Source organism: Poromitra crassiceps (assembly GCF_964638095.1).
Source record: "Poromitra crassiceps genome assembly, chromosome: 17".
In the NCBI taxonomy this organism is placed as follows: Eukaryota; Metazoa; Chordata; class Actinopteri; order Beryciformes; family Melamphaidae; genus Poromitra; species Poromitra crassiceps.
Genome location: NC_139635.1, coordinates 19,279,472 through 19,306,199, shown reverse-complemented (window position 1 = coordinate 19,306,199; position 26,728 = coordinate 19,279,472). Strand labels below are relative to the sequence as shown.

The window sequence follows — 26,728 nt, the reverse complement described above, 5'->3', positions numbered from 1 at the left end:
ACAACAACAACATGCTGTTAATATGGTTTCCCTGGAAGTAAATCAGGTTAAATGGAGATCAATAAGGTTTAATGTGATTCAATCCAAAAACCTCAACTGTAGTCCCCCCAAATTTAATTGTACAGGGATCAGATTACACACCCACAGATTACACAAAACCAGACACTTTGTGGTTGTGTAAGGCAACTGTTAGCTAGACTTCCCACTATGGATGCTGCTGAAACAGGCTAGAGTGGTTGTGGGTCTATGTACTTTTTGCGTCTGGCAAAAAAAAGTTGAATGGTTTTTGGTCGAACGTACCACTGTTGAAAATGTACGTGTAGACTGCTGTGCTAACACCTACTCCATACATACATACTAGAGCCCCCTCTCAGGGAAGCTCAAGCCTCAAAGCTGAACTGCCTTTGAACTGTTTTGGACTTTGGGAAGAATGGACCGCTCCAGCTAAATCTGGGGAAAAGTGGTATAGCCCAAATCATTTTGTCGCAGCACTTACTGATTTGTTTATTTAAACGGATCCCCATTAGCCGACACCTGAGCGGCAGCTGGCGTCCAACAGAACAATATACAACGAGACACAACAGGCATACAGTAAAAAGGTATAACACAAGATCAAATACACCGATGGAACATAATAAAAGCATGTATCGCAAAGAAAAGCGTGAATCATAGAATAAAAAGAGAAAAAACATGTGTCATAGAATAAAAAGAGAAAAAACATGTATCATAGAATAAAAAGAAATATAAAACAAAACAAGAGATCAAATCCAGTTAGAACAAAATGAAACAATTTATCAGGGTGTGCATGTACTCAAGCTGTGCTGAAGACTAAAGTTGTATTGTGTTACTGTCTGTCTGAGCCTAAATGCAGTGCAATCGTCTTGTGTGCAAATATTTGGACTAACTTCCTTATACTGAGTTACCCAATACCGCCTCCTTTTGCACAACCCCCATGTCTCCATTGTCTTGTTCCTTAAAAACACCTTGTTTAACCCATCTCACCTTTATATCCCTATTGACAATCCAGATAGGCTAATTTCAAAGACACAAAATGCAAGCTTTTGTGCGTGTGTGTGCGTGCGTGCGTGTGTGTGTGTCTTCAGATATTCTGCTTGAAATACATATTTTTCTTCAAACATGTAAAACTTGTTTCCAAAGCAGCTTCACTTGTCTTGAGATGTCAGCTTTCTTCAGCGTGGTTCTCGTGTAGTCTGGTGAAGCGGCCCATCACGTGAACTCACATTTCCTTTGGTTCTGCGAGATGCTCTGCCTGTGTGTGTGTGTGTGTGTGTGTGTGTGTGTGTGTGTGTGTGTGTGTGTGTGTGTGTGTGTTGGCCCCAAGCTTTCTCCCAGTGTATCGCAGTGGGCGGGTGTACTGTAGTGCCTTGACAGACAACTCCTTCAGCCAATCAGCGTCGGGATCCAGTCAAACCCAAATCCACTCAGGGGAGAACGGCAACAAACAAAATCCGCCGAGAAACTCCGCGGTTGCGGCGATACTCCTGTACTTGTTTAATTGTTGTTATTGAATCTATTTCTGCAATAACTGCACTTTATGGCTGTTTAAACTAGACAACCGCTCAGGGGGCACGGTGGCTCAGTGGTAGAGCTGTCGCCTCACAGCTAGAAGGTCCTGGGTTTCGATTCTCACCTGGGACGCTGTGAGCGCTGAAGGAATGGGTGCCCGTCCGCATGTCCCGGGTGGGGTCCGCAAAAGGGCCTTTCTGTGTGGAGTTTGCATGTTCTCCCCGTGCCTCCCGGGTGTTTCCTTCATAAAGGAACCCCTCACCAAAACATGCAATATCATGGTTGCTAATGTGGTTCCTCCTCTGGTTGTTAGGGGCACCTGTTCGGAGGGAGGGGAACTGGTTGGAATAGCGTGAACCTCCCACGTGCTATGTCCTACCGGTGAAGCTTCCCCTGTCAGGTGAAAAGAAGCGGCTGGCTAACTGCCCATGTCTTGGAGGAAGCATGGAGCCAGTTTCGGCTCTCCCCAGATCGGCAGAGGGTGGAGCAGCAACCAGGATAAATAAATTAAAATTAGCACTAATGGGCGATAAAAATGGGATAAAAAATCGGGGGTGGGGGGTAACTAGACAAACGCTGACATTACTCCTCGAGACGGACAGGCAAGGAGGCTGCCATTACTGTTTTGTTAGTGCAGTGCTAGTGGCGTTCCTGATTGGCCAACTTGCGCTGTCAATCACAGGGCACTGAGCGCAGTCGCTGATTGGCTCTTCCGCTTTGCAGCTTCTGCTTAACACCATCCCAGGCCTTGGGACCAGACCGTCTTGCAGAACGTAATGAAATGTGAGTTGACGTGACGAGCTGGTTTACCAGGCTAGTTCTCGTTATCAAGAAAACCACACTGGATTCAAGAAGATGTTTTTGCATTGAAGCAAGGGAAGTTATCTCATCAATGGCTTTCTTCCCCTGTTTGAAGAAAAATATGATTTCAGGATTCAATTAGGGACGCACCGATATATCGGCAATCATATCTGTATCGGCCGATGTTACAGTAGTCGTTTTTTAACATATCATCGGTCCATTTTATTTAATTGATTGATTGATTGATTTTTATGGGGGGGGGGGGGGGGGGTCATTTTGGATTTATTCAGATAGGACAATTTTAATATTGGTTACCTGTATCAGCCACAATTTTCACATTGGGTCGAAATAATGCGGTAAATCTATGATTTATGGCCTTATCCAAATGTTTTGGAAATAAAGAAATGCATAACTTTTTCAAGTTCAGTGTTTACATGCGTTTTTCAGTATATGTACAAAATGTGATGATCATAGAAAGTTTTTACAACGATCATATCGACATCTGTAAATATCGGTTATCGGCCATGACAGCAATGTTAACATCGGTTATCGGTATCGGCCAAAATGTTCATATCGGTGCATCCCTAGATTCAGTTAAGAATTAAGATTCAATACTAGATTGAATGACTGACCAGGACAAAATAAGTGCTTCAGTACAAAGCACTTATGGAGAATAGAATCTCACCTCACAATCAACATGAACGAATGTCAATGCAACACCAATGGCAAAAGGGTTTCATCAGAGATAAACAGGTTTTTTCTGCTGAGTAAGCTCTCTTCTCTTTACAGGAGGGATAGGGGTCCGTAAGTTCTGAAGAGATCTTTCTGAGATGTTGCCTCAACACCTGAAGCAGATCAGAGTCCGTATGCTCAACGACAAGGAGAATCTAGAGAGGACTCTGTTCAGGCTCGACCAAGGTAACACTTGCATGAATGAACTGTCCTATCGGTGTTCCACTTCTTTACAGAGTGTCTGGATGTATTTGGATGTTTTATGCAAAAAGTAGTTTAGGGATGCATAATAATATTGAGTTTAGGCATGCATAATTATATTGAGTTAGGGATGCATAATAATATAGAGTTTAGGGATGCATAATAATATTGAGTTTAGGGATGCATAATAATATAGAGTTTAGGGATGCATAATAATATAGAGTTTAGGGATGCATAATAATATAGAGTTTAGGGATGCATAATAATATTGAGTTTAGGGATGCATAATAATATAGAGTTTAGGGATGCATAATAACATAGAGTTTAGGGATGCATAATAATATAGAGTTTAGGGATGCATAATAACATAGAGTTTAGGGATGCATAATAATATAGAGTTTAGGGATGCATAATAATATAGAGTTTAGGGATGCATAATAATATAGAGTTTAGGGATGCATAATAATATAGAGTTAGGGATGCATAATAATATAGAGTTAGGGATGCATAATAATATAGAGTTTAGGGATGCATAATAATATTGAGTTTAGGGATGCATAATAATATTGAGTTTAGGGATGCATAATAATATAGAGTTTAGGGATGCATAATAACATAGAGTTTAGGGATGCATAATAATATAGAGTTTAGGGATGCATAATAATATAGAGTTTAGGGATGCATAATAATATAGAGTTTAGGGATGCATAATAACATAGAGTTTAGGGATGCATAATAATATAGAGTTTAGGGATGCATAATAATATAGAGTTTAGGGATGCATAATAATATAGAGTTTAGGGATGCATAATAATATAGAGTTTAGGCATGCATAATAATATTGAGTTAGGGATGCATAATTATATTGAGTTAGGGATGCATAATTATATTGAGTTAGGGATGCATAATAATATTGAGTTTAGGCATGCATAATTATATTGAGTTAGGGATGCATAATTATATTGAGTTAGGGATGCATAATAATATTGAGTTTAGGGATGCATAATAATATAGAGTTTAGGGATGCATAATAATATTGAGTTTAGGGATGCATAATTATATTGAGTTAGGGATGCATAATTATATTGAGTTTAGGCATGCATAATTATATTGAGTTAGGGATGCATAATTATATTGAGTTAGGGATGCATAATTATTTATTTATTTATTTATTTATTTATTTAAGATTTATTTGACAGGGACAATACACATCAATCCACACTACAGTGTAAATGTGTCAGATTTAGCCAAGAGGCTAATTTGCATCTGTAGTCCCTGGACAAGTTAACAATATGGTCAACAGGTCACAGTATAACAATAAAACAATTAAAATTAAAAACAAAACAATATCAAGTCAACAATATAGCAATTATGATGAAAAACAAAGCAATGGGTTAGAAACAATGTGGGATTAAAAATACAAAGTGAGAGCAATGTCCACACATACAGTAGATAGATGACAGTGGTGCACTGTCATCTATCTAGAAATGAGTACAACTCTGGTGTTCTTTAAGCCAATTTTTTAAAGTATTTTTAAATAGTCCAAATGTTGGGCAGCTCCTTAAATTGAGAGGCAGACTGTTCCAGTACTGTGTGGCTCGGACAGAGAAAGCTGAACGACTAAAAGTGCTCCCTCTAAATGGAACCACACATTCCCCTCTTGAGACTGACCTCGTGAGTCTGGTGTTATTTTTTATTACGACAAACTGATTCATTGGTGGAGGGGCAAGTCCATGCAGGATTTTAAAAACAAGACAGGCATCATTGTATATTTTAAGACTGTCCAGGGTGAGTAAGTTATACTTTTTAATGATGTGACAGTGGTGGTAACGGCGGGGCTTCTTGTCCAAGATCTTTATTGCTTGCTTATAGAGGGACTGGAGTTGGTGGGAGGTTGATGATCCTGCTTGTGACCAGCTAGTTATACAGTATGATAGGTGGGAAATAATCATTGCATTCATGTAAAGCAGGGCTGCTTCTGTTGACAGGAAAGGACGGATGAATCGGAAGTTGGCGAGGCCAAACTTCACTGTATGGGTGATCTTTTTTATGTGTTTTTTAAATGTTAAGTTGGAGTCCAGAGTGATGCCGAGGTATTTAAAATCAGATACTACTTTAAGTTTTTCACCATCGATGAACACATCCGGCTGATGGACCTCTGTCGTTCTTTTGGAGAAAAACATGCAAACGGTTTTGTTGACATTCAGGTGCAAGTGTGATTGGTGCAGCCAGTTGGAGACGTTGATCAGTGCTTCAGAGAGTTTGCATGCAGCCTGTTGACGATTTTTTGCGTGAGTATAAAGAACGGTGTCATCGGCATACATTTGGAGACTGACAGATGGGCATGAAGATGGGAGATCGTTTATGTATAAACTGAAAAGGAGCGGGCCCAGTATGGATCCTTGGGGAACACCTGTATCCACAGTGAGGGCCGCTGACAGAGTGTCTCCTATGCGGACAGCTTGTTTTCTTTTGAATAAATACGAGGTCATCCAATTAATGGCAGCAGGAGAGATATTAAAGGATGATAGTTTGGATAGGAGGACCTTATGATTCACTGTGTCAAAGGCTTTCCTGAGGTCTAAAAAGACAGCGCCGACTACTCCTCCTTTGTCCATTTTAGATTTAATACATTCCAGGAGATAGCAGTTTGCTGTGTCTGTCGAGTGGTTGGACCTAAACCCAAATTGCATAGGGTGCAGGGGGTTGTGGCCCTGACTCAGGTGTACTGTGAGTTGTTCTGTCACCCACTTTTCTGCCACCTTGGACAAGATTGGCAGGATACTGATGGGCCTGAAGTTCCCAACGTCGGTTGGGTCTCCGGACTTAAATATGGGAGTGATGGCACCAAACTTCCAGGCATCAGGAAAGATTCCCTGCTTGATGGAGAGATTTACCAAATGAGCAATTGGACGGACGAGGGTGTTTTTATGTGTTTTCAGGAATGCAACATCTAGGCCATGGACATCCTTTGATTTTGAATTCCTCAGTGAGTTGATGATTTTCTCCACTGCTGTGTCAGATATTTCGGGGATTGAGAAGACTGGTTTTGTAGTGTCAATAGGTGTTGGTTCAGTGGCTGTGGTGGTTTGAAAGCTTTGGGCCAGTTCCTGAACAGACTCTATAAAAAAATGATTAAATGTATCTGAAATAATAGTAGGGTCTTGGGTTAAAGTTCCATTGATTTTGATTTCTAACTGTTTTGTGGACTGAGACTGATCTTTCCAAGTTAGTTTTTGAAGGTTTTCCCAGATCACTTTCCCATTTCCTTTTCCCTCGTTAATCACTTTTATGAAAAACCCAGCTTTGGCTTTTCTGATGTTTCGAATGACCTTGTTACGTAGGGATGTAAATACAAGTCTATCGGTGCTGAGCCCTGACTTAATTGCGCTTTTCAGGGCAAGATCCCGTTCTTTCATTTGCCTCCAGAGGTCCTCGTTGAGCCAGGGTAAAGAGGCCTTTTGTCTGGGTGCTTTTTTGGATTTTCTGCTGAAAGAGTTAAAAATATTGTCTATGGTTTTCAGAAATGTGTTGCTGCCTTCGTCTACATCTGCAAGGGATAAGACATTGGACCAGTCAATTTCCATGATAGTGTTATTAAAATTATGTAATTGATTTTTGGGAATATTTTGCTGATAGCATTTCTTGGTGGGGTTGCTGAAACGTTTTTTGTTGAGTTTCCTTATCAGCAGTGTAGTATTGTGGTCAGATAGTCCTGTCAGCAGGTTATGGGACTTAATGATTCGCTCTGGTCTGTTTGTGAACATTAAATCAATTTGGGTCTTGGATGACTTTGCTATTCTTGTTGGGCCTTGGACGATCTGGGTCAGGTTAAAGTGATCAGTGATCTCCTTTAGTTTTTTCCTAGATGGTTTATGTTCCCAGTTTATATTAAAATCTCCCATAAGGAGGAGCTCTTTCTTACCGTCACATGATTTGAGGATACTATTTAACTGTTCATAAAATAGGCTGCCAGATGAAGGGGGGCGGTATAATCCAATAAGAATAAAAGACATATGAGGGGACAGTGTAACATTAAGCCCAATACATTCAAGCATGGTTTCTTCTGGCCATTCAATGAGACTGCATTTAATGCTGTCTTTGATATAGATCAACACCCCCCCCCACCCCTGCCTTTGTCTCTGTCCTTTCTGAAGATCTTGTATCCAGGAACATTAAGGACAGACACAGGAGAATATTCAGTCAACCATGTCTCTGATAGACAGAAAAAATCAAGGTTTGAGTCATTCATCAAGTGTTCAATTTGATCACTTTTGGAGAGAATGCTCCTTATATTTAAATGCCCACCCAATAATCCCTTTGGTTTAGAGCGTGGGTCCCAGATAAGTTTAGCATGGTTTAGTGTTTGAAAGTAATTCCATTTACGGTGTTTCTTTATTGCTGGGTTGAGAGAAGCAAGTTTTTGTTTGATCGGCTGCATGTAAGCAGATGATTTGAGTAATGGAGTTAACACTCTGTGATCGACACGGCGTGTGTCATACAGACGGGGTGCCCTGTGTCGAATGACAGTCTCTATGGAGAAGGTGTTAGGTGTAAGGGTAGATAACAGATGTGGCCGGTAGGGGGAGCTGGCGGGAAAGGCTGTGCTCTGAGGTGACTGGGAGGAAGTGGTTAGTGGTCAATGATGTGGAGCAGAATGGGCAGCAGCGTACTGCATGTTAGCCGCTAGCATGCTACTCCCTAACCTATTTGGGTGAAGACCGTCACGGGCAAATAATGAAGGACGGTCCCAGAATAGATTAAAGTTGTTCATGAAATTAATGTAGTGGAGGCTACACTCTGACTGGAGCCAGGTGTGAAGACTGAGGATCCGACTGAACCGTGCGTCCGAGCGGCCCAGCGTGGGGATAGGGCCAGAGAGGAAGACGGACTTTCCGCTACAGTTCAACAGGGCAAAAAGGCGGAGAAAGTGGGCTTTCGTCAACTCGGACTGCTGGAGGACAGTATCATTGGTGCCGACATGCACGACTATTTTGGTGATGGTTTTCGGGAGTGTGGACAAGAGACCTGGAAGTTTTTCAATGATGTTAAATGTTGTGGCACCAGAAAAGCAATGTGTGACCGCGTTGACGAAGCGGATGTTTCGCACGATGCATCCGCTATAGGGATTATATTGAGTTAGGGATGCATAATAATATAGAGTTTAGGGATGCATAATAATATAGAGTTTAGGGATGCATAATAATATAGAGTTTAGGGATGCATAATAACATAGAGTTTAGGGATGCATAATTATATTGAGTTAGGGATGCATAATAATATTGAGTTTAGGCATGCATAATAATATAGAGTTTAGGCATGCATAATAATATAGAGTTAGGGATGCATAATAATATAGAGTTTAGGGATGCATAATAATATAGAGTTTAGGGATGCATAATAATATAGAGTTTAGGGATGCATAATAATATAGAGTTTAGGGATGCATAATAATATAGAGTTTAGGCATGCATAATAATATAGAGTTTAGGCATGCATAATAATATAGAGTTAGGGATGCATAATAATATAGAGTTTAGGGATGCATAATAATATAGAGTTTAGGGATGCATAATAATATAGAGTTAGGGATGCATAATAATATTGAGTTTAGGGATGCATAATAATATAGAGTTAGGGATGCATAATAATATAGAGTTTAGGGATGCATAATAATATAGAGTTTAGGGATGCATAATAATATAGAGTTTAGGGATGCATAATAATATAGAGTTTAGGGATGCATAATAATATAGAGTTAGGGATGCATAATAATATAGAGTTTAGGGATGCATAATAATATAGAGTTTAGGGATGCATAATAATATAGAGTTTAGGGATGCATAATAATATAGAGTTTAGGCATGCATAATAATATAGAGTTTAGGCATGCATAATAATATAGAGTTAGGGATGCATAATAATATAGAGTTTAGGGATGCATAATAATATAGAGTTTAGGGATGCATAATAATATAGAGTTAGGGATGCATAATAATATTGAGTTTAGGGATGCATAATAACATAGAGTTAGGGATGCATAATAATATAGAGTTTAGGGATGCATAATAATATAGAGTTTAGGGATGCATAATAATATAGAGTTTAGGGATGCATAATAATATAGAGTTTAGGGATGCATAATAATATAGAGTTTAGGCATGCATAATAATATAGAGTTTAGGCATGCATAATAATATAGAGTTAGGGATGCATAATAATATAGAGTTTAGGGATGCATAATAATATAGAGTTTAGGGATGCATAATAATATAGAGTTAGGGATGCATAATAATATTGAGTTTAGGGATGCATAATAATATAGAGTTAGGGATGCATAATAATATAGAGTTTAGGGATGCATAATAATATAGAGTTTAGGGATGCATAATAATATAGAGTTTAGGGATGCATAATAATATAGAGTTTAGGGATGCATAATAATATAGAGTTAGGGATGCATAATAATATAGAGTTTAGGGATGCATAATAATATAGAGTTAGGGATGCATAATAATATAGAGTTTAGGGATGCATAATAACATAGAGTTTAGGCATGCATAATAATATAGAGTTTAGGGATGCATAATAATATAGAGTTTAGGGATGCATAATTATATTGAGTTAGGGATGCATAATAATATAGAGTTTAGGGATGCATAATAATATAGAGTTTAGGGATGCATAATAATATAGAGTTTAGGGATGCATAATAATATAGAGTTTAGGGATGCATAATAATATAGAGTTAGGGATGCATAATAATATAGAGTTTAGGGATGCATAATAATATTGAGTTAGGGATGCATAATAATATAGAGTTTAGGGATGCATAATTATATTGAGTTAGGGATGCATAATAATATAGAGTTTAGGGATGCATAATAATATAGAGTTTAGGGATGCATAATAATATAGAGTTAGGGATGCATAATAATATTGAGTTAGGGATGCATAATAATATAGAGTTTAGGGATGCATAATTATATTGAGTTAGGGATGCATAATAATATAGAGTTTAGGGATGCATAATAATATAGAGTTTAGGGATGCATAATAATATAGAGTTAGGGATGCATAATAATATTGAGTTAGGGATGCATAATAACATAGAGTTTAGGGATGCATAATTATATTGAGTTAGGGATGCATAATAATATAGAGTTTAGGGATGCATAATAATATAGAGTTTAGGGATGCATAATAATATAGAGTTAGGGATGCATAATAATATAGAGTTTAGGCATGCATAATAATATAGAGTTTAGGGATGCATAATAATATAGAGTTTAGGGATGCATAATAATATTGAGTTAGGGATGCATAATAATATAGAGTTAGGGATGCATAATAATATAGAGTTAGGGATGCATAATAATATAGAGTTTAGGGATGCATAATAATATAGAGTTTAGGGATGCATAATAATATAGAGTTAGGGATGCATAATAATATAGAGTTTAGGGATGCATAATAATATAGAGTTAGGGATGCATAATAATATAGAGTTTAGGGATGCATAATAATATAGAGTTTAGGGATGCATAATAATATAGAGTTAGGGATGCATAATAATATAGAGTTTAGGGATGCATAATAATATAGAGTTAGGGATGCATAATAATATAGAGTTTAGGGATGCATAATAATATAGAGTTAGGGATGCATAATAATATAGAGTTTAGGGATGCATAATAATATAGAGTTTAGGGATGCATAATAATATAGAGTTTAGGGATGCATAATAATATAGAGTTTAGGGATGCATAATTATATTGAGTTAGGGATGCATAATAATATAGAGTTAGGGATGCATAATAATATAGAGTTTAGGGATGCATAATAATATTGAGTTTAGGGATGCATAATAATATAGAGTTTAGGGATGCATAATAATATAGAGTTTAGGGATGCATAATTATATTGAGTTAGGGATGCATAATAATATAGAGTTAGGGATGCATAATAATATAGAGTTTAGGGATGCATAATAATATAGAGTTAGGGATGCATAATAATATAGAGTTTAGGGATGCATAATAATATAGAGTTTAGGGATGCATAATAATATAGAGTTAGGGATGCATAATAATATAGAGTTTAGGGATGCATAATAATATAGAGTTTAGGGATGCATAATAATATAGTTTAGGGATGCATAATTATATAGAGTTAGGGATGCATAATAATATAGAGTTTAGGCATGCATAATAATATAGAGTTTAGGGATGCATAATAATATAGAGTTAGGGATGCATAATAATATAGAGTTTAGGGATGCATAATAATATAGAGTTAGGGATGCATAATAATATAGAGTTTAGGGATGCATAATAATATAGAGTTAGGGATGCATAATAATATAGAGTTTAGGGATGCATAATAATATAGAGTTAGGGATGCATAATAATATAGAGTTTAGGCATGCATAATAATATAGAGTTTAGGGATGCATAATAATATAGAGTTAGGGATGCATAATAATATAGAGTTTAGGGATGCATAATAATATAGAGTTTAGGGATGCATAATAATATAGAGTTTAGGGATGCATAATAATATAGAGTTTAGGGATGCATAATAATATAGAGTTAGGGATGCATAATAATATAGAGTTTAGGGATGCATAATAATATAGAGTTTAGGGATGCATAATAATATAGAGTTTAGGGATGCATAATAACATAGAGTTAGGGATGCATAATTATATTGAGTTAGGGATGCATAATAATATTGAGTTTAGGCATGCATAATTATATTGAGTTAGGGATGCATAATAATATAGAGTTTAGGGATGCATAATAATATAGAGTTTAGGGATGCATAATAATATAGAGTTTAGGGATGCATAATAATATAGAGTTTAGGGATGCATAATAATATAGAGTTTAGGGATGCATAATAATATAGAGTTTAGGGATGCATAATAATATAGAGTTTAGGGATGCATAATAATATAGAGTTTAGGGATGCATAATAATATAGAGTTTAGGGATGCATAATAATATAGAGTTAGGGATGCATAATAACATAGAGTTTAGGGATGCATAATTATATAGAGTTTAGGGATGCATAATAATATAGAGTTTAGGGATGCATAATAATATAGAGTTTAGGGATGCATAATAATATAGAGTTAGGGATGCATAATAACATAGAGTTTAGGGATGCATAATTATATTGAGTTTAGGGATGCATAATAATATAGAGTTTAGGGATGCATAATAATATAGAGTTTAGGGATGCATAATAATATAGAGTTTAGGGATGCATAATAATATTGAGTTTAGGGATGCATAATAATATAGAGTTTAGGGATGCATAATAACATAGAGTTTAGGGATGCATAATAATATAGAGTTTAGGGATGCATAATAATATAGAGTTTAGGGATGCATAATAATATAGAGTTTAGGGATGCATAATTATATTGAGTTAGGGATGCATAATAATATAGAGTTTAGGGATGCATAATTATATTGAGTTTAGGGATGCATAATAATATTGAGTTTAGGGATGCATAATAATATAGAGTTTAGGGATGCATAATAATATAGAGTTTAGGGATGCATAATTATATTGAGTTAGGGATGCATAATAATATAGAGTTTAGGGATGCATAATAACATAGAGTTTAGGGATGCATAATAACATAGAGTTTAGGGATGCATAATAATATAGAGTTTAGGGATGCATAATTATATTGAGTTAGGGATGCATAATTATATTGAGTTTAGGGATGCATAATTATATTGAGTTTAGGGATGCATAATAATATAGAGTTTAGGGATGCATAATTATATTGAGTTAGGGATGCATAATAATATAGAGTTTAGGGATGCATAATAATATAGAGTTTAGGGATGCATAATTATATTGAGTTAGGGATGCATAATAATATAGAGTTTAGGGATGCATAATTATATTGAGTTTAGGGATGCATAATAATATTGAGTTTAGGGATGCATAATAATATAGAGTTTAGGGATGCATAATAATATAGAGTTTAGGGATGCATAATTATATTGAGTTAGGGATGCATAATAATATAGAGTTTAGGGATGCATAATAACATAGAGTTTAGGGATGCATAATAACATAGAGTTTAGGGATGCATAATAATATAGAGTTTAGGGATGCATAATTATATTGAGTTAGGGATGCATAATAATATAGAGTTTAGGGATGCATAATTATATTGAGTTAGGGATGCATAATAATATAGAGTTTAGGGATGCATAATAATATAGAGTTTAGGGATGCATAATAATATAGAGTTTAGGGATGCATAATAATATAGAGTTTAGGGATGCATAATTATATTGAGTTTAGGGATGCATAATAATATTGAGTTTAGGGATGCATAATAATATAGAGTTTAGGGATGCATAATAATATAGAGTTTAGGGATGCATAATAACATAGAGTTTAGGGATGCATAATAATATAGAGTTTAGGGATGCATAATAATATTGAGTTTAGGGATGCATAATAATATAGAGTTTAGGGATGCATAATAATATAGAGTTTAGGGATGCATAATAATATAGAGTTTAGGGATGCATAATAACATAGAGTTTAGGGATGCATAATAATATAGAGTTTAGGGATGCATAATTTTGCCTATTATGAAAGTAGAAGACCTATTTTAGATTTAGAATGTAAATTGTCCATAAAATAATATATTTTAATGTAATTTCACATAACATCATTTATTTTTGGCCCACGGCCATCCATCCAGATTAATTTTGGCCCTTCATAGGAAATAATTTGGGCACCTCTGCTTTAAAATGAAATATTGCGTCGGCCCGAAACGAACATTTCTGCCGATATGGTATCCACCTTATTTTTGAATGCCCCGCTGTAAAATAATTATGGGTGCAAGGTCCGATCTAGAACGTGATTGATTGTTGCAGCTTGCGCATTTCCTCGTTAAAACTCCGACGCTGGGGGGGAAAAGTTGCTTGTCACAATAAATACACTCGTTTGACGACTTATTTGAGAGAATGTAATAATTAGGGCTGTGGCGATTCACTTATCTCCCGATTCGATACTATCACGATTCTTGGGTGCCGATTCGATTTATATTGCGATTCTTAAGTATTGCGATTCTACGATTATTGCGATTCGATATTACGATTTATTGCGATTTTTTTTTTTTTTTTTTTTTTTTTTTTTTCAGTTTGTTTGCTTTTTTACACTAGATTAGAACATGGGAAAAGTTGAATCATACACTAGAGACTGTATATTATATATCATGAGTAGGGCTGGGCGATATAGTTAAAAACAGGGGCGGACTGGGATCATAATTCAGGCCGGGCATTAGATACCAAGCAGGCCAGGCCGATATGGGCCAACGCGCGTGAAATTTGGGCCGTTTGAAGCCAGATTTGGGCCGTTTGAAGTCCAATTTTACAATGAGATGCACCCACTTTAACCCTGAAGTGTAATTATTACTTCAGACTAACTAATAAAGTAATAAAACCACTAGTAAACCAGTAGGCGGCGCCTGGCCTGCTGTTCAGTGAGTGGCCTGACTGCAAGCACCCAAAAAAAAAAAAAAAAAAAAAAAATTTTTTTTTTTTTAATTTGCGATTATCGATTCTGGAATAAAAGATCGATCCAAAAAATCGTGACATTAAAAATTGCGATACTTAGGTGAATCGATTTTTTCCCCCACCCCTAGTAATAATTGTATCTATCACATCCGCTATTTCTGTTGCTCTTTGAACAACTCTGGATATTTATCGACGAGATTTTTGCCAAGCTGGACGCGCTACGGGGGTTTAGGGTTCAAATCGCTAAACCGGAAGTCAAACTGTGGGAGAGTGTTGCTCACTTCACGGAGATCTACGGGCTACATACAGTATGTTGTGTCTGTGTCAGCAACGTAACGGGGGTCTGGGAGGATTACACTGGAAGAAGCACCCATAAGGCATCATGGCATCTCGAAATGAGGTGGATAGAACCTATTTAATTTCACCGCAAAATGTACAGTATTTGGATGAATAATCCACCTGGCAATGATTCTGAATTTCCGTCACGTTTATTAACATTACTGTTGATGTGTAAAGGCCTTAAGATCATCTATTAACGATTAACTAAGATTCAAGTGGTTGATGGATGTTAGGGGTGTCAAAAATAATCGATTATAAGATGCATCGCGATGCGGACGTGCACGATTCTGCATTGATTCACAAATGCCAAAAATCGATTATTATTATTATTATTATTATTATTATTATTATTATTATTATTATTATTATTATTATTTTTTTTAAATAATCAAATAAAATATAATGGAAGTACATGCAGTTGTTTATTTGGATCATAATACAATGCAATTCCAAATGCACTTTTATTTTAAAAGTAGCCAAACAGTGGGAAAAAAGAAAGTGAGAAAAAATCAATCATGTATTGGGGAAAAAAGTGATGCATCGATTTAAGATGCATCGAGATGCATCGATAATCGTAATCGAATCAAATCAAATCGTAGCCCTCTGAATCATAATCGAATCGAATCTTAGCCCTCTGAATCGTAATCGAATCGAATCTTAGCCCTCTGAATCGTAATCGAATCGAATCGTAGCCCTCTGAATCGTAATCGAATCGAATCGTAGCCTTCTGAATCGTAATCGAATCGTAGCCCTCTGAATCGTAATCGAATAGAATCTTAGCCCTCTGAATCGTAATCGAATCGAATCGTAGCCCTCTGAATCGTAATCGAATCGAATCGTAGCCCTCTGAATCGTAATCGAATCGTAGCCCTCTGAATCGTAATCGAATCGTGAGGCCAGTGAAGATTCACAGCCCTAATGGATGTAGTAGCAGATAGGAGCGGCTAGTTGTCTAGCAGAGTGTAAGTGTAAGTGTAGCATTTGACATTTCCAGCACTCTGAACCTGATAGGGATTTTGTGTGCTGGCTACTAAAGCAGCCTATATATAGACAGACTGTCGTTCTGATTCTGAAGGATCTCACCACCACCATGCCTTACTGTTGCAAGTCAACTGCTTCTCTTCCTATTCCATTTGTTTGACTTGAGAACAGCAGAGCCTTCTCTCAGCATGCCTGTGTGGAGGAAGTCCACTTTGTTTCCATAGAGCTACATTCAACATCAATACAGTTTGAATATTTTTCGGCATTTGAGGAAAATCTCTGTGCATAAAAAAAATTCTTTCCACCTACTTAGGCACAGTGCAACGGTGTCCTGCACCTGTTAACAACAAAAATAAATCGTTCGAAAATGTCCGTAAAATGTCAAACCTTTGCACAAGCTAAACGTCAATATTATTGGGGACTTTTGAGGAGTTTTAGTGTGTTTGCCTGTGTTTGCATGCACAGGCATCTGTCTGAAGGTGTTTGTATGTTCTGCACATGAGGATTTGTAAAAACGAAATGAAGACACTTTGGCCAGTCCTAATTGAGTCGGTCCTAAATGACTGTAGTCAATCTGCAGCAATGCAGGAAATGGATGTGAACGCACTTCTGCTCTTAATTTGACAGTTTCTCACGTGGAACTTTGACAAAGGCGGGACGTTTTTTTACTTCTTTTTTCATGTGCACAAAAGTACGAAGAAGTCAAGTAAATTGCTTCATCAATGCAAAGAGGAAGTTGGAGGGACAACCTGCCCAAACAAGATGAGATTATACTTCCTTAAGCATATTAGTGGCACGTCTCTACATGGTATTTAAAAAAACCATCTGGACATACTGTAAGTCAAATCAAAATGTGTGTCCTCCTCCTCAGGCTTTGAGCTTCAGTTCCGCCTGGGCCCGAGTCTCCAGGGCAGGAATGTGTGGGTGCACACTAACTACCCGGCTGACGGGCAGCGCTTTGAGCGGAACACCTTCCGTGTTTTGCCGTGGAACAACCCGACAGGAAGGGAGGACGACTCCGACAAGTTCTGCTGTCTGGACCTCAAGATAGCCGGGTCCTACCAGTACTACTTTGGATATGGGTAAGACCCTCCTCATATTGCATTTAGTGTTGTCACGGTACCAATAATTCAGTAGTCGGTACCGGTACTAGTGAATTTCCACGGTACTCGGTACCAATTTCGGTACCACGGTAAAAAAAACAGACTGATATTTCTTGAACATATTCGTTACAATATTCTCCTTTATTAAAGTATGCAACCATTTCCAATTAACAAATGGCATGTAGGCTTCAACTTTAAAACAAAACAATGTGCTTCTGCTTACTTCTTACATTCAACTATGTATGGCAGTGAGTACAGACAGTGCAACACATGAAGCCCTCAAGTATTTAATTGTATTATTATATTAAATATTATAATTTAATTTATTTCACAGAATTGCTGGAATCCTTTTTTTTTCTCAACGGTGTATATTGGTATTTGATCGATGCATAGGAATTCTGCCAATGCCCTATCACACTTTCTTGCTTCATGTGAGTTCTTGTCATATTTCCTCTGCTTTTCAAAAACATCAGGAATTGTCTGCTGGGTGGTCTTTTGGGCTCCGCGACTTGTGCCTTCCTCTTCATCTTCATCTCTCGCATACTGTTAAATGGAAAGTAACGTCAGTGAGATTTACTAAAATAAAGAGATGATAAAGAGAACTGCACATACACACATGTAGAGTGCAAGCAATTTTATGTAGCTAGTTTTAATTCACGGACATGTTTCACCCGAAAGAAGCTTGTATTTATTTTGATGCCATGACATGTTGAACTATGGCTAAGTTCGGCTATTAGCCGTGTCCCATAATGTTTCCATTACAAACATTGCATTGCACTCGTGTTACACTATGCTAGCTAACGCTGTACCAGGTATTAGCCGGGTCCCATAATGATTCCATTACAAAACACGTTACGTTAACGTTAGCGCAAACGTTTTTTGGTTACACAATGCATTGCCAGCTATCTCAAAAACGAATGTGACAGGATAAGGTCTGTTTGATATGTTGTTAAACGTGTTATTTTACACCGTTTGAAAGAAGTAACCCACCTTGAATCATTTGAACAGGTCTGGGTGCCTGTCTTTCAGCTGCTTGGCGAGATTGGATGTGCTACCCAGTTTGGTTTGGAACTCCCTTTCACACTTTTTGCAGATGGGACTTTGGGGACTGATATTTCCAAATGCGACTCTTTGCATTCTTCTTCTCAACAAGTTGAGTTGTTGGAATCGGACAGGAGCAGCCACTCCTGCTGTAGCTGTTAGCCATTATCTTCGCTGCCTGTGCGTGCCCTTCAGTGTTGCTCCTGGCCAATCCAGGCGCCACAGGGCGTGGTTATTGCTTATCCTATGTGGGGTTAGAAATCACGCGTATGCGCAGTATATGTAATGTATGTATGTTGATCAGGCAGACAGGCTAACGTTAGCTGGCGGCTGGGTCCATGAAGCCAAGCCATGGTGGCAAACTAAATAGTAAATTCGGTACCCTCGGTACCATGAAAAACAGGTCCCGTTCAGTACCGTAGCAATGTAGTACCGTCCAAGTACCGAAGTACCGAGTACCGTGACAACACTAATTGCATTGGGTGCTTTCTCACTGGGAACCATTGCTTTTCGGTCCGTTCCGTTCCGTGCCGTGCCCGAGTACGATTGAACCCCCCCCCGCCCCCCCCCCCCCCCGCTGGTCAGCTTTCACATTACAACATTTCTTCCGTCCTCGGGATCGGAACGGAACACTTGCAGAGTGTATGCTCACCCGTGCGTCGATGTGGTTCGGTACGGAAGTTCACATTCGCAAGTGTTCTGTGCCCGGGCACGCCAAAGCGCTCCCCAGACCACCTTTTCAAGTGGACCCTGTCACGGTTCCCCGTTCCGCACCCGGGAACGGAACGGAACGCAACGTTCACACTCGTCAAACGTTCCGGGCCTGGGGTCAATTTGGGGACAAGTGTGCTCGGGAACGGTACCTGGGGGGCGCCAGTGTGAAAGCACCCTTAGATTTGATCATGAACAATAGGATGTTCTGTTGCCCTGTAGGTTGTTCTGTACGCCAACTCCTAGTATAATTACTTCTTTAGCAGCCATTTTGCAACTCTCCACTAAGCATTTGATTTATAGCAGTTGACGAGGCAGTGTTGCACAAGAGAACGCAATGTATACTGTATGACATAACTAGCAGGGTCATATGGATGCTAATTTGGTCATGGATGAAACTATATACATGCCATAAAATCATGTCAGACTGACATCAGTGTGACATGATAGTAGCTGGACATGCAGAGATCTATTAGATGATGTCATGTAGTATTGCAGCGGTTAAAGTGGTCATCTGTGACATTTAGTCGCCCATCTTTGGTGCTGAGCGCTCATCGCTGCCGTGTTTCTGCAATGCACTTTGCACAGATCACCTGTCAATCAAACAGAATGGGCGGAGCTTGTATTTTCCGTTGAAGTTTGAGCTTCTCGGTTCAGAATCAGAATCACTTTTCTTGCCACAATATGCAAGATTACATACTAATCAGTTATTAATTAGTTACTAATACTAATTTGTCTTTGTTTAAGTATGCAGCATAGATTACATACTAATTAGTTACTAATACTCATTTGTCTTAGTGTAAGTATGCAGCGTAGCAGTACTAGCGGCCATAATATTCAGAGATAAGTTTCACGTTTTTCAAGTTTTATTTACATCCCCACAGCTATTCTTCCTGGGGTCCACAAAACAGACTATACAACGTGACAGTTGTGACAACTTACATCATAACTTACATCATAACACACAACAACATACCTCCGAAAACAGACAAAAACTTAAAATACAACAAGACAAGCTCCTGATTGGTTAATTATGCAATATAGTATATAGCATTTTTCATTCATTGTCCAAGTTCATTTCCTATCGAATTCAAAACATACCATAGCTATTCACACACACACACACACACACACACACACACACACACACACACACACACACACACACACACACACACACACACACACACACACGTATATATATTCACATCGGGCCTTGTTGGTGAGGCCGATGGCGGTTGGGAAGAAGCTGTTCTTGTGGCGAGAGGTTCCGGTCTTCACAGACCTCAGTCTCTTGCCGAGGGGGAGTGTTTTGAAGAGTTTGTGGCCAGGGTGGGAGGAGCCATGAAGGGAGGGCAGTAGTGATGCGCGGGTCAGGGTTTTTTAAGGCCCGCCCCAACCCAACCCGTCATTGGAGCCAGCCCGCCCCGCCCAGCCCGTTAAAATATCTGAAAATTCCGAACCCAGCCCAACCCAGCAGCCCGCAACGGCCAATTTAATGTAATATGTCTCCGGACTCAGGAGGAGCACAGCGGAGCTTCCAAGGTGTGCAAAGTAGCTAATAACTCTGTCTCTCTCCCCCCTCTCTCTCTCACACACACACACACACACACACACACACACACACACACACACACACACAGACACTCACATGCTGCCTGCGCGACAACAGTTGTAGCCTACTGCTCTGGATGAGTTGCGCGGCTCTTTTCATGTCGGTCTTTTTTCAATGAATCCATGGTCTTCAGATAGCGCGACTACGCTTCCCCAAAGTGCGGATGGCGTGACCGCAGTGTTTCAAATGGAGGTAGCAGGTAGAGGTAGGCACTAGGCAGGCTACAGAAACAGTTCTTATTCTTCCCCATTTCTTTTAATTACCTCATGCGCTCTCAATTGGCCATGTTGCAGTAGTAGGCTACTAAACGTAGTAGTGCAGCAGGTGTGCAGACGGCTTGCAGATACGGCTAGACTCGCTGTCTGATTTCTTTTAACTCATTGAGTGCCAGCCACTTTTGGAGAACGGACGCTCCCAGTGCCAGAGTTTCAGAGCGTTTTCAGTGATTTCTCGAGCCCCACAGAATATTGTCTGATATTACTATGTAAACACCGAACACGCACAAAGAACGAGGAGACTATCTTCTATCATCTGCAAAAAAAAGTTTATTGATCCCATTTTCCCTTCTTTAGTTATGAGCCGGAGAAGATAGCTTGATTTAACCAAAAACAGCAATTTTTTTCTAGAAGCTGAGATAATGAGCCTTTTGTGAAATTAAACATTTCAAGCACATCATTGACTCTGAAGCTAATATTTTCTGATATAATGACACCTCAAAAATAATTTCCTTCAATAAAAGAGTGAAAACAAAGGAATTTTGTTTGGCCAAATAATATTTTTTAGCTGCAACCAGCAGCGCTGGCCCCTGCGTGCGCAGACCCTACACCTTCTTGCTGGTCTTGATTTACTGCTGGTGGGCATCAGATAGCCTATTCTAGCTTGTTTGCTCTCTATGCATCGAGCCTGCTGCTGCCTGGGTCTGTGTGTACTGTCAATGGTTGTATGCTGTAGTGCCCTGCGTGCCCCACCCCCCTCCTCCTCCTCCTCCGTGGTGGGAGGAGTGTCTCTGCTGCGGTTTGCTCTGAGTTTGATCTGCACTGAAAAGTCCGCTGCATCCCCCCGCTTTTTTACAGCGTGTCCCCGGCTCCCAGCTGAGAATAATGTAACTTTTCAGAAAGACGCTGGTGTCGCCGTGTCGGCAACTAAATCATATGGATGGGCTATCGCAGCGGACACGGATGGGGCTCAATTGTGGCAGCAGATGACTGCTGTTGACAGGCACAGCTAACGTTATGCTTCAAGCATATCGATGCGATTTCCGTTTCCTCATGACTTCTTCTCTCTTTTCTCCTGGCCTTTGTCTAATCTGGAGAGCACTGTCGCCACCTAAGGGTTCTGTAAAATAGGTTAGACACATTCAATAGCGCCCATATTGTAAGAGGCGATGTAAGAGGCTTAGATCGACATCCCCCCGTCAAAAAACGCAATTGACGAACATGTTCGTCCTTGGCACTCTACGTTACTAAACGAAATGACGAACATGTTCGTCCATGGCACTCAATAAGTTAATTACCTCATGCGCTCTCAATTGTTCACAGCCTACTCACGTTGCAGTAAATTTGACAAATAGATCACAGTCGAGTCCACAACAGAAAATCTGCGGTGGCATTAGTTTGATGGACACTTCAAATAATAATTACAGCGAATAATGCTTCCAAAATGTTTGTTTTGAGAGCACATAGGCTACCTCATTGAAGCGTTTCTTTACTCCATGTAGGCTATAGAGAGTGCAGCAGGAGTCTGTCTGATTGTGTGTACCTACGTGTGAGAGAGAGTTCACGTCTTTAAGGTTAATTACTCTGCGTGTTTCACTGCTCTAAATTATTTAATAATGTTGCTTTGTCACGTTCTGAGCCTGCCCCGCCTGCACCCGCGATATTTTCATAATTTGCCAACCCAGCCCGCCTGCGGGGCGGCCCAGCCCGCCGGACCCCGGCGGGTTCTGGGTGACCCGCGCATCACTAGAGGGCAGGTTGCTTCAGTGTCCTGGCTGTGTGCAGGTTCTGATGGCAGGTTGCTTCAGGGTCCTGGCTGTGTGCAGGTTCTGATGACAGGTTGCTTCAGTGTCCTGGCTGTGTGCAGGTTCTGAAGGCAGGTTGCTTCAGTGTCCTGGCTGTGTGCAGGTTCTGAAGGCAGGTTGCTTCAGGGTCCTGGCTGTGTGCAGGTTCTGAAGGCAGGTTGCTTCAGGGTCCTGGCTGTGTGCAGGTTCTGAAGGCAGGTTGCTTCAGCATCCTGGCTGTGCAGGTTCTGAAGGCAGGTTGCTTCAGGGTCCTGGCTGTGTGCAGGTTCTGATGGCAGGTTGCTTCAGGGTCCTGGCTGTGTGCAGGTTCTGAAGGCAGGTTGCTTCAGGGTCCTGGCTGTGTGCAGGTTCTGAAGGCAGGTTGCTTCAGTGTCCTGGCTGTGTGCAGGTTCTGAAGGCAGGTTGCTTCAGTGTCCTGGCTGTGTGCAGGTCCTGAAGGCAGGTTGCTTCAGTGTCCTGGCTGTGTGCAGGTCCTGAAGGCAGGTTGCTTCAGCATCCTGGCTGTGCAGGTTCTGATGGCAGGTTGCTTCAGGGTCCTGGCTGTGTGCAGGTTCTGATGGCAGGTTGTTTCAGGGTCCTGGCTGTGTGCAGGTTCTGAAGGCAGGTTGCTTCAGGGTCCTGGCTGTGTGCAGGTTCTGAAGGCAGGTTGCTTCAGTGTCCTGGCTGTGTGCAGGTTCTGAAGGCAGGTTGCTTCAGTGTCCTGGCTGTGTGCAGGTCCTGAAGGCAGGTTGCTTCAGTGTCCTGGCTGTGTGCAGGTTCTGAAGGCAGGTTGCTTCAGCATCCTGGCTGTGCAGGTTCTGAAGGCAGGTTGCTTCAGGGTCCTGGCTGTGTGCAGGTTCTGATGGCAGGTTGCTTCAGGGTCCTGGCTGTGTGCAGGTTCTGAAGGCAGGTTGCTTCAGGGTCCTGGCTGTGTGCAGGTTCTGAAGGCAGGTTGCTTCAGGGTCCTGGCTGTGTGCAGGTCCTGATGACAGGTTGCTTCAGTGTCCTGGCTGTGTGCAGGTTCTGATGGCAGGTTGCTTCAGTGTCCTGGCTGTGTGCAGGTCCTGAAGGCAGGTTGCTTCAGTGTCCTGGCTGTGTGCAGGTTCTGATGACAGGTTGCTTCAGGGTCCTGGCTGTGTGCAGGTTCTGAAGGCAGGTTGCTTCAGGGTCCTGGCTGTGTGCAGGTCCTGAAGGCAGGTTGCTTCAGTGTCCTGGCTGTGTGCAGGTTCTGATGGCAGGTTGCTTCAGGGTCCTGGCTGTGTGCAGGTTCTGAAGGCAGGTTGCTTCAGTGTCCTGGCTGTGTGCAGGTTCTGATGGCAGGTTGCTTCAGGGTCCTGGCTGTGTGCAGGTTCTGATGGCAGGTTGCTTCAGGGTCCTGGCTGTGTGCAGGTCCTGAAGGCAGGTTGCTTCAGGGTCCTGGCTGTGTGCAGGTTCTGATGACAGGTTGCTTCAGGGTCCTGGCTGTGTGCAGGTTCTGAAGGCAGGTTGCTTCAGGGTCCTGGCTGTGTGCAGGTTCTGAAGGCAGGTTGCTTCAGGGTCCTGGCTGAGTGCAGGTTCTGAAGGCAGGTTGCTTCAGGGTCCTGGCTGTGTGCAGGTTCTGAAGGCAGGTTGCTTCAGGGTCCTGGCTGTGTGCAGGTTCTGAAGGCAGGTTGCTTCAGGGTCCTGGCTGTGTGCAGGTTCTGAAGGCAGGTCGCAGGTTTTCTCTCTTCCGCCATGGTGGCTATCACTGCTCATGCTAACTACCCAGCTCTTCTTCTATTTATTTTATTTTATTTAACCTTTATTTATACAGGTGAATCACCTTGAGACCTAGATCTCATTTTCAAGTGCGACCTGTTCAAGCAGCATCCAGACAGAAAGTTACAGTAACAAATATATTATATTTATTCTAAACCAATCAGAAACATGAAACGCATCACTTCCTGTTTGCCAGAGGATTTTTGTCCTAGGAAAGAGCTACCAGACACCAGATGTTTAGAACAGCAAATGTAAAAGCTTCCATAGGTTCAATCACTGTTGTGTTATATCAACTAGAGATATTGCGCAGCTCGCCCGCTCAACTAATGACAACATTACATCCTTGTTTATTATCGATATTATTCCCACTGCTATCGTTACATCACTATTTGCCCTCATTAATAATTTAACTTTAATAATTTTACTAGTCGCCCGTTGCGACTAGGCTGCGACGGGCGCCTCCGTCCCGGGCGTGGCGTTGGGGGGGGGGGGGGGGGGGGGGGGGCGGTACGGGCGGAGCTGACATCTCGCTGAGTAATGTTCCCACATCAAAGAAAATCCAAAAATAAATGAACGTGTAAAATGACAGCAGCAATGACGATGATAAGGGGAATGTAAATAAATATCAAAACGGATACATCCTGGTCGCTGCACTAGAAGGCCTCCTCTGGTCGGTCGGGGCGCCTGTCTGTGGGGAGGGGAACTGGGGGTAGTAGCGTGATCCTCCCACCCTCCCATGTATATATGTGTATGCATGTGTGCATGTAAGACTATTAAACATACATAAATATTAAATAACATAATTTGGCCATAATGACTCTGAACATGGGACCTGTGTTCCGGTTTGCTTTGTTTTCTCCGCTTGTGCCTCGTGGCATGCCCCCCCCCCCCCCTCCCCTTCCAGTGGGCGGGGCTCGGGACTGGGGAGGCACGTGTCCACTCTACCCCCCCCCCCCCTCCCTCTCTCCCACCCAACCTCCCTCCCTCTGCTTGGCTCCCCCCCCCCGCACACTCCCCACTCCTACACATACACCTACATATCTACATATATACTCGGGGGCGGATCTACTGGGGTCTGCCCAGTCTACCCCAGCTGCCACCCCAATTTTTTTTTTTTTTTTTTTACTGAAAATAGTTTTGACATACGCAGTAACCATCAGGAGTAGCTGGATTGGTCCGATTTTCAGAAATATAGCGATCTTTTGGAAATATCACAATTTGGAACATTTACCTTCGGAGGCTGCAGCAGGCTCAGTTTTAAAGCCAGAGTGAAGTTTCTGGTATCATATGAATCTAGAAGACCTAAGGAATCGATTTGTACCAACCCTTCTCAAAGGAGTCCTCTTTTTCACAGCCTAATGTTGGCAGGTGTGTGTGTATGTGTGTCCATACTCTTCTTTCAGACCTGTATAACTGTGTGTAATCCTGTGTAAAACTTGACCTACGCATCTGGGAAGCTAGACGCACAGTGCACAATTATATAATTGTTGTGGCTTTGTCCTTTGGTTAAAAGATCATTCAATTATCATGTCTGTCTAGTTCAAGTGCATAGTGTGATTGTATCCATGCAGTATTGTCTCACTCTCTCTTTATTGATCTAAAAGTGCAAAACAACATTCACATCATTAGACTATAGATAGATGAACCTATGGTATATGATATTGTATCTCAGCTCTTTTATCCTTTGTCCATAGAGAGACAAAGCGGTCAGGAGGAGGCTACGTCCTGGTTGACCCTGTCCTTCGTGTTGGAGCAGAAGACCAGGTCTTGTTGCTGGACTGCATCACCATCCAAACATACCTGTCCAAATGTCTGGGATGCCTGGACGACTGGCCGGACAGACTCCGAGTCGCCAAGGAGTCCGGTAAGAAGGAAAGAAAGAAAGAAAGAAAGAGAGAGAGAGAGAGAGAGAGAGAGAGATATGTCTTTGTGTATATACAGTATGAGAGAGAGAGAGAGAGAGAGAGAGAGAGAGGGTTAATTTAGTGGCTTTTGATAAGGTATAATAGAGATTTGTTAATCAAGTTTTATTTCTGGTAAAAACAAATCAAGGCATTTCCTGCTGACCACGGTGTGGTGTTATTGTTAGTAAAAAAACAACAACGATTGACAAGAATATTGTCTCTATCCTGATTGGTTGGTTTTTATCATCATCACTTAGAGCTCATTAGCATGAAATATATATTTGTCTATATACAGTATATATGTATATGTGCCTGCTCCTCCTGGGCTCCGTAGGCTTGCTGGCAACCAGGAAGACAAAAAAACAAAGCAATCTTCTTCTCAAAAGAGTGCTTTTGAAGCAGCTTTGCTGTGTGGAAGACAGAAAGAGACAGACGTCTGAAGCATATTTACACTCACCTTGAACACACATGGCTGCGTT

The 26,728-nt window shown here is 40.6% G+C and overlaps 1 protein-coding gene across 1 annotated transcript in view; it reads left to right on the top strand.

The window, feature by feature from the left end:
- LOC310791721 (glycogen debranching enzyme-like) overlaps positions 1–26,728 on the top strand; it is an 88,130-nt gene that overhangs the window by 2,047 nt on the left and 59,355 nt on the right. Inside the window, exons 2-4 of the mRNA XM_083653375.1 lie at positions 3,118–3,246; positions 17,011–17,221; positions 26,040–26,209. Of these exons, the coding sequence (XP_083509501.1) occupies positions 3,159–3,246; positions 17,011–17,221; positions 26,040–26,209 (469 nt within the window). The 5' untranslated portion in view covers positions 3,118–3,158. The remainder of the gene's footprint in view (positions 1–3,117; positions 3,247–17,010; positions 17,222–26,039; positions 26,210–26,728) is intronic.